Source organism: Phycodurus eques, chromosome 6 (genome assembly GCF_024500275.1).
Source record: "Phycodurus eques isolate BA_2022a chromosome 6, UOR_Pequ_1.1, whole genome shotgun sequence".
Classification (NCBI taxonomy): domain Eukaryota; kingdom Metazoa; phylum Chordata; class Actinopteri; order Syngnathiformes; family Syngnathidae; genus Phycodurus; species Phycodurus eques.
This window is the reverse complement of record NC_084530.1, coordinates 21,518,284-21,527,327: the sequence shown is the minus strand read 5'-3', so window position 1 is coordinate 21,527,327 and position 9,044 is coordinate 21,518,284. Positions and strand designations below refer to the sequence as shown.

Here is a 9,044-nt window from a genome sequence, read left to right as displayed (position 1 = left end):
TTTGCGTTGGCCTTCTTGTTGGGTGATTTGTCTTTAGATGGCAATATGAACATCAAGTATGGAACAATAGTATTGACAAAAGGGCAACAATGTGTAAAGGTTTGGGCAAATAAAATAAATATACACCACCAAATAAATTAAAAAGTCAATAAAGATAAATGTGTTAAAAGTTTTAAAAAAAATCATAAATGTTTTTTTTTTTTTTTTTTAATAACTCAACTTTTTCTATAGAGTAGTTTAAAACAACCAATGCTGCACACCAAGTGCTGTACATTATACTGTATAAGAAAAAAATATAAAAACAGTTAGAGCAAATGAAAACAATGTTAATAATAACGTTAATAAAAACACTAAAACAGTGCAGCCTCATGCTGAGTTGAAAGAATAAAAATGGGTTTTAAGATGAGTTTTGAAAATGGACATTGTTGGGACTTTCCTAACATTTAGGGGGCGGTTATATAAAATAAAAACGGGCAATCAAAAAATATGATTGTTTTTGGTCATTTTTAATGGTGCTCACTGCTTACCATAGAACAATAGTACTGGCAAAAGTACATATTGTAATATTTATGACAACATGTATGAGCAAATAAAATGAAATAAAATTTAATAAATAAAAATGTCAAGAAAATTAAATAATTATGATATAAAAACCTAAATTTACAGTATGTGGACAACTCTACACAGTTCCACTTCAACCTCTTAAAATAGCAATCCGATAACTCCAATATTACAGATGCTGCGCACGTTAAGCCTTGTGCCCTCCTTAGGCGCTCACTGTAGACGATAAGCTTAACGTTGCTTAATGAGGAAAAGGCTTAATGTGCACAAAATCTATATTATGCATATTTTTTAACCCCGAAAATTCTGGAATAAGCAGCCAGGAATCGGCAATAAGCGTTTTTGGGGTAGCCGCCCCCCACCCAAAACAAAAAAGGGTACCAAGTGTACATCGCTTCAGATGGTGTAAAACATGTCCTCGTTTTATACACGGTAAGTACACGCATTACATATTTCTGACATTTCCCGAATTGATAGTTGACACGAAGCCCCGCAGAAGCATCGAAGGTGAGGAAGTTAATTTTTCAAATCCAATCTTTAGTAGATATTTTTCTGTGGTTTTGCCAAAGGTGATGTAAATTGCCTTACAGGGGCACCATGAACAAGTACTGCAGCAGCTCCTGGGCCAGCCTGTGCACCTTCTTCCTGACCGTGCTGCAAAGTGAGTTTCTAGTTTCTTTCTTCTGTCCAATATCTATTTCATACTTAATACAGAGTGAAATCACTCTGTATTATGTATTATGAGTGTATCAATAAATAATTTCAAACCGTGTACGTTTTCACAGTGTTTTCCTAAATGTGTGTACATGTTATACACAAAATTACCATCACCAGTTTGAACATTTACACAGCCCTTAGAAGATTGATCATTTTTGAAAAAAGTAAAATAATAAACTACACTTAAATAAGGATTGAATTAAAATGTATTGCACATAAATAAAAAGCGTATCTAAATAAATGTTTGAAAATGAACAGTTCTAAAAGATTAAATGTGTTGTGCTTAAAGTTAAATACAACTGAACTGTACCAAGCAAATGTACTGTACTGGATTAAAATAAAATAAAAGGACCCTTCAACATTATGTAGAACATTTAATTCAATGATTCTTCATCTACTATTTGAGGAAGCCCACAAACTACCACATCATCCTTTTTCTTTTCTTTTCCCATCAGCCATTAGGCCACTAATGATAATTCCGAGTGAATTCTGCCTAACAACAAGCAGAAGCGTTTAGCGTTACCAATCTGTGAAGGATGCCTTTGTGATTGGGACTCATTTGAGCAAATTCCACAGTAGGAGTTCGTCAATATATGAAAATTGGGATTGACCCAAAATGATCGACGTCCTGTTCAATTTTTGGCATAGGTCCTTGATACGGCGGCATGGTGGACGACTGGTTAGAGCGTCAGCCTCACAGTTCTGAGGACCCGGGTTCAATCCCCGGCCCCGCCTGTGTGGAGTTGGCATGTTCTCCCCGTGCCTGCGTGGGTTTTCTCCGGGCACTCCGGTTTCCTCCCACATCCCAAAAACATGCGTGGTAGGTTGATTGAAGACTCTAAATTGCCCGTAGGTGTGAATGTGAGTGCGGATGGTTGTCTGTTTGTATGTGCCCTGCGATTGGCTGGCAACCAGTTCAGGGTGTACCCCGCCTCCTGCCCGATGACAGCTGGGATAGGCTCCAGCAAGCCCGCGACCTTGTGAGGAGAAGCGGCTCAGAAAATGGATGGATGGATGTTTTGTAGTCAAAATAGAAAGTTAAACTTAAACAATATCCCGAGGGCTTGACAATGAAAACTCATTACAATCACAAAACTTTCAGAGGGAATGAAAATGCCATTCAGTACTCCAGCAAACAGATTTTCCTGTCCACATTGATAACAATGGAATCAGTGTTTATTATGACAGATTTAAACCCTAACCCTGTATGGAAACCCTAATTTGGAACGCTAGCACTGTTTTGAAAGCATAATTTGAAACCTTAATCTCTCTTAAAATCCTAATTTGAAACTCTAACCATATTATGAAACCCTACTTTGAAAGCCTAACCCTATTTTGAAACCACACTTTGAAACCCTAACCTTGTTTTGAAATCCTGATTTGAAACCCTAACCCTGTTTTGAAACCCAAATTTGAAACCCTAACCCTGTTTTGAAACCCGAATTTGAAACCCTAACCCTGATTTGAAACCATAACCCTGCTTTGAAACCCTAATTTGAAACCCTAACCTTGCTTTGAAACCAGACTTTGAAACCCTTACCGTGTTTCGAAATCCTGATTTGAAACCCTAACCCTGTTTTGAAATTCTACTTTGAAATCCTAACCTAGTTTTGAAACCCTAATTTGAAATCCTAAAACTCTCTCTAAACCTTAATTTGAAACCCTAACCCTGTTACGAAACATTGATTTGAAATCCTAACCCTGTTTTTAAACCATACTTTTAAATTGTAGCCCTGTTTTGAAACACTAACCCTAATTGAAAACCCTAACCCTGTTTTTAAAACCCTAATTTGAAACCCCAACCCTGTTTTGACACCCTAATTTGAACCCCTAAACCTGTTCGGAAATTCTGCTTTGAAACCCAAACCCTGTTTTGAAACCCTAATTTGAAACCCTAACCCTGCTTTGAAACCCAAATTTTAAACTCTAAAACGATCTTTAAACCCCAATTTGAAACACTAACCCTGTTTTGAAACCCTAATTTGAAACCCTAAACCTGTTTTAAAACCACACTTTGAAACCCTATCCCTGTTTCAAAACCTGATTTGAAACCCTAACCCTGTTTTGAAACCCTAATTTGATACCCTAACCCTGTTGTGAAACCCTGATTTGAAACCCTAACCCTGTTTTGAAACACTCATTTCAAACCCGAACCCTATTTCGAAACCCTCATTTGAAACCCTAACCCTGTTCTGAAATTCTACATTGAAACCCTAACCCTGTTTTGAAACCCCAATTTGAAACCCTAACCCTGTTTTGAAACCAAAATTTGAAACCCTAACCCTGTTTTCAAACCAGACTTTGAAACCCTAACCCTGTTTTAAAACACTACTTTGAAACCTTAATCGTTTTGAAACCATAATTTGGTTAGGATTCGTTGTAACCCTGTTTTAAAACCCTACTTTGAAACTTTAATCGTTTTGAAACTCTAATTTGAAAACCTAACCCTGTTTTGAAACCCTCATTTGAAATCCTAAACTGTTTCGAATCCCTGATTTGAAACCCTAACCCTGTTTTGAAATTCTACTTTGAAACCCTAACCCTGTTTTGAAACCCGAATGTGAAACCCTAACCCTGTTTTGAAACCCTGATTTGAAACCCTAACCCTGTTTTGAAACCCTAATTTGAAACCCTAAATTGTTTTGAAACCGTGATTTGAAACCCTAACCCTGTTTTGAAATTCTAATTTGAAACTATAACCCTGTTTTGAAACCCTAATTTGAAACCCTAACCCTGTTTTGAAACCCTAATTGGAAAGCCTAACCCTGTTTTGAAGCCCTAATTTGAAATCCTAACCCTATTTTGAAACCCTAAATCAGTTATGAAACCCTAATTTGAAACCCTAACCCTGTTTTGAAACCCTAACCGCTGTTTTGAAATCAACATACACTGTGTGCGTGTGTGTGTGTGTGTATATATATATATATATATATATATATATATATATATATATATACACACACGCACGCAACTGAAGTATTAAAAACATGAATTTATATATAATAAAATTATGTCAACTCTGTAGTGCTTGATTTGCAATATTTGTGCAAAAAATAAATTAAACAAATGAAAAAAAATATTGAGCTGTGCTAACAGTCTTAGAATGAATATTTTTCCATATAATAGTTTCCATTTCCCATACTCTTACAGACCTGGAAATTCATGAAATCAAATCCCATACGTTTCGATACTTTCCATACTTGTGTTGGAACCCTGCTTAGACATATTGTCCAGTTTCGTGTTGATCGGTGTAACTGGTGTCGGGAACTATTTTTTTCAGACTTTCCAGGCTCTTTTTTGATGCTATTTGCCCACAAAATTGCTGCTTCAGACCAGAATCAAAAACTTCCTCTTCAATTTCATCAACGGGTCCTTGAGTCTTTTTTATGTGGCCTGTTATGATAGACATCTCCACCCAATTTCGTGTTGATTGGTTAAATTTGGTCTTTTTTTCCCCCCTTTCTTTTTCTGAAATTGACCTGCGAAATGGCTGCTTCAGACCAAACAGGACAACTTGCTGTTCAATTTTGGCAATGCGTCCTGTTATGATAGACTTGTACACTCAGTTTTGTGTTGAACGGTGGGTGAAACTGACGTTGGGGCGCTCTGAGTGAGTTTTGTTGGGGGTCAAGTTGGGGGCCGCTAAAATACATAAACTTTTACCAGGAGACACACACTATGCAACAATTGGCAAGTTTTCAGGCATGTTGAGGACCCCCAGAAGGCAAATCAGTCATCACGCTCGGGGCCTAATATGACAATTGTTTCTCTTCTTAGACATGTCCACTATGACTCCTGAGTGGCCGGAAGCTGCTCCCTTACATGTGCCAACTGTTTCGTCACATATGCTCAAACTTGTCCAGATATGTCTCAAAATATGGAGCAGATATGAAAAGGTGAGTCACAGTAAGGTGACCTCGTGGTCAGCACCTCTCCCTCAAAGTCGAGAGGTTCTGGGATTGATTCTTGAGGTACTCCGGCTAGCTCCCACATCCCCAAAACATGCATTTGAGGTTCAATTAAGACTCATTGAAGACTCAAAATTTTCCATAGGTGTGAATGTGAGTGTCTTTGTCTGTATGTGCCCTGTGATTGGCTGGCAACCAGTCCACAGTGTACCTTGCTTCTCTAAGTAAGATGGGATCCTATTGAGGATAATTGCGATGGATGGATGGTATTGTATTGCATCGGAGTAGATTTATACATGATAGACTGGTGACCGGTCCAAGGTGAACACCACTTTTTTTGCGAGAAGTTAGCTAATAGGCTCCAGTATACCGCAACCCTAATGAGGAGAAGTGCTATATAAACCAGTCCAAGGACAGTACAAGCCTACTAAAACATCTGAACTTTATTTGGGGTTAATCAAAGGCACTTGAAATGGTGGCAGGTGTGTGCTGGCTCCCATTTAATATGAGTTTGGATGTGATTGCTGGATTCTAAACACAGTCACGTCCCCAGTTATAAGTGTGTACACACTTGTGCAACCACATGATTCCATTCATTCATTCATTTTCCTGTTTATTTTTATTTCTACTCTTGAAAAGATTAAAAAAAAAACATCAATTGAGTTGTACAGGTTAAAAGCTACATTACCGGAGGAATAAGTTTGAAATGAGTCACCTTGGTCTCGTTTTGTTTGGTTTTCAAATTCACAAAAACCTGGCATTTGGACAGGGGTGTGTAAACTTCTTATATCCACTGTACCTCACATCTCTACTCATGTTCTAACAATAACAGATTGGTTCCAGGTCAGTAGGCCAGTCTGTGTAACACACAGGCCACCTCTGTGTGTGCATGTTTCCAGCTGAATAGTGACTAGTGTGTAGTAGTTTCGCTGTGTGAATGTTAACAGCTTCCTGGCCCAGTCAGCAGACATGTTGTTGACGTGTGGGGAACAAGGAGTTCTTTGAACACGGTGCATGATTGGAAACTGCTTGAAAGGTTTAAAAAAAAAAAGAAAAGAAAAAGAAGGCAAAACAGCACATGGCTGGATGAAAACTTAGCACTCTTGGGTTTTATTCTCCTTCCATTTTTTGTGGTCGCTCACTACAGTGATGCTCAGTTGTGAATCATGATGTCATCTGACAAGTCCATCAGTGGTGTCTCCCACCTGAAACAACAGCAGCGGGATAAATAAATTCTACATTTTCCAACTAACAATTTTCTTGTATCAATAAGTACTGCATTCGATTTATGTCTATATATGATTTTACTCGTATTTTGTTCAGCCATTGATGATGATGAGTTTTTAAGTCTTCCAAACGCTGCTGTTTTTCTCTAGTATTTAACACAGACCAGTGATTCACTGGTGAAATTTCTGTTAGATAACTAAAATAAAAATCTTTCCATTAATAAAAATGTTTTCATATTGTTGTGCATCACCCCCCCAAAAAAAAAAAAAAAAAAAAAAATATATATATATATATATATATATATACATATACACATACACACTGACACATAAAACATAAGTATTAAAAACATGAATTTATATATAAGAAAATTATATTAAATATGTAGTGCTTGATTTGCAATATTCGTGTAAAAAATAAATGAAACAAATGAAAAAAATGCCTTGATTAAATAATGTGTATTTTTTAAATATAAAATACAAATATTAAAAATACAAGTATATATATATATATATATATATATATATACATACAGACAGACACATAAAACATAAGTATTAAAAACATGAATTTATATATAATAAAATTATATTAAATATGTAGTGCTTGATTTGCAATATTTATGTGTAAAAAATAAAGGCAACAAATGACATTTTTTTTACTGATTAAATAATATAATGTAAATAAGTAATTTTAAAAATATAAACCTGGGCCCGCATGTTTACGTAACTTTTGCAAGACAAGTCTGAGCTGCTTTATAAGGTTAAAACAATTATATGTTGAATTATTGTGTAAAACAAACACATGATCATTAAAACTAATTATTTATAATAAAATATGTAATACAAATAAGGACATAATTAGTTTTGGTTAAGGTATTCCCTTAGTTTCTGTTTAATTTATTCTATTCAGCGGCTCTGTTTTTTGTTTTGTTTTGTTTTGTGTTTTTGACTTGGCCATAGGGGCAAGTTCTAAATGAACCCGGTGAATTCTGCCTAGCAACAAGGGCTCAGTAAAAGAAAAATGCGAAGTTACGCGTTTGTCACTCACCCGTCCGTGTCAGTTCTTGAACCACCCGATGATGTACGTGCAGATGCCGTGGAAGCTCTTCCAGCAGTACTCGGTGGCGATGCGGGCCGCTTTGGACTCGGGGAGCTCCATCGGGGGCCGCACGGTGGTCTTGCCCGGCTTGGGGGCGGTCTTCCTAGTCGGGGCCGGGACGGCTTTTCCCGCCTGGGGCTTGGCGGGCGTTTGAGGCTTCTGCGGCTTCTGAGTGGCGGCGGGCTTGGCGGCTCGGGGCCAGGCGGACAGGAGGCTCATCTGGACCTCGTCGGGGTGCCTCTTGCACATGGGTGGCCGGTACAGCTTGGCGCCCTGGCAGGCGTGGCTCAGTTTGCGCAGCTCCCACATGATCTGCGTGAAGTAGTGCCGTGGGTTGAGGCTGTAGGCCCGGCACAGGTTGGGCTTGCCCTGGAAGTCGCAGTGGTACGAGCGACCCGGCAGCGCGGTCCCCTTGCAGGAGACGCGCAGCCGGGTGTAGTCGGAGGCGCCCGACACCACCATGGTGCACGCGTCCTTGCTCTTGGTGCTGAAGCGGATGGGCTCGTCCCAGATGCTACGCTGCTGCTGCTTGTTGGCGTCGTTGACGCTGTTGTTGCTTTGAGCGTGGCACGCGTACACCCACGCCGCCACCACAAGAACAAGAACCTGGGCCCGCATGTTTACGTAACTTTTGCAAGACAAGTCTGAGCTGCTTTATAAGGTCGAGGCGGACAAAGACGCCTTTCTTCAGGTGAATGCACGGCTCCGCCTACGGCTCACGCCACACACAAACACACGAACGCACACACACGATGCAGGGCAGGGGGTCAATGAGTAGGGGGGCATTACAAATTCCAATTTTTTACACCAAGAATTAAGATTCTAATACTAGTAATATTAGAACTTCATTTTTACGACAGGAAAATTTTATCTCGTCAAATCAGTTAAATAGAAAATCCTGGTAATATTTGGACTTTTGTAATTTTATGTCATTTATATACAGATTATTAAACAGATTAAAGTGTTATTTTGAATAAATCCTTGTAAAATATCAATTTTTTATTCTTGTAATATGAAATAAAAAAATTACAACTTTTTAGTGGAATATCTCAATGTTGTACTCTGAAAATTACACTTTCTTTCCAGTGATATTATTATTATTGCACATCTGTGAAAGCACCATTAATCCTGTAAGGCAGTGATCCCCAACCTTCTTTGCACCGCGGACCAGTTAGGAGTCGGCATTTTTCTCACGGCCCGGCTGTGGTGGCATCTCCCAGACCAGACCAGACTGCACTCCCAGACCAGACTGCAGTTCCGTAGCTCCTCAATGAGAGTAGACTTTTAACTCCGTAAAAGTAGTTCTGGCTGTGTCGAGCAGCCACCTACGACTGTATCTGCGTGGACTTGGTGCGTGAGAGTTAACTGTTGCGATAAACCCGTACTTTAAGTAGGACTCCTGATATAGTGTTGTTTCGTTCACGAACGTTTCATTCAAAAGAACAAATATTTTCAGTAAACGTAAGGAGCTGAATTAGTTTATGCAATGATTTCGTTCTTTGAGCTCTGCAGCCGTTAGCCAGCCCGCTC

The 9,044-nt window shown here is 38.8% G+C and overlaps 1 protein-coding gene across 1 annotated transcript; it reads right to left on the bottom strand.

Moving 5' to 3' along the window:
- Positions 1-6,288: 6,288 nt before the first annotated feature.
- Positions 6,289-8,132, bottom strand: fgfbp2b (fibroblast growth factor binding protein 2b). Its single transcript, XM_061680050.1, has 2 exons — positions 7,464-8,132; positions 6,289-6,391 (listed from the first exon to the last, which is right to left on the bottom strand). The coding sequence occupies exon 1, from the start codon at positions 8,130-8,132 to the stop codon at positions 7,473-7,475; it is 660 nt and encodes a 219-aa protein (XP_061536034.1). The 3' UTR covers positions 6,289-6,391; positions 7,464-7,472.
- Positions 8,133-9,044: the final 912 nt, after the last annotated feature.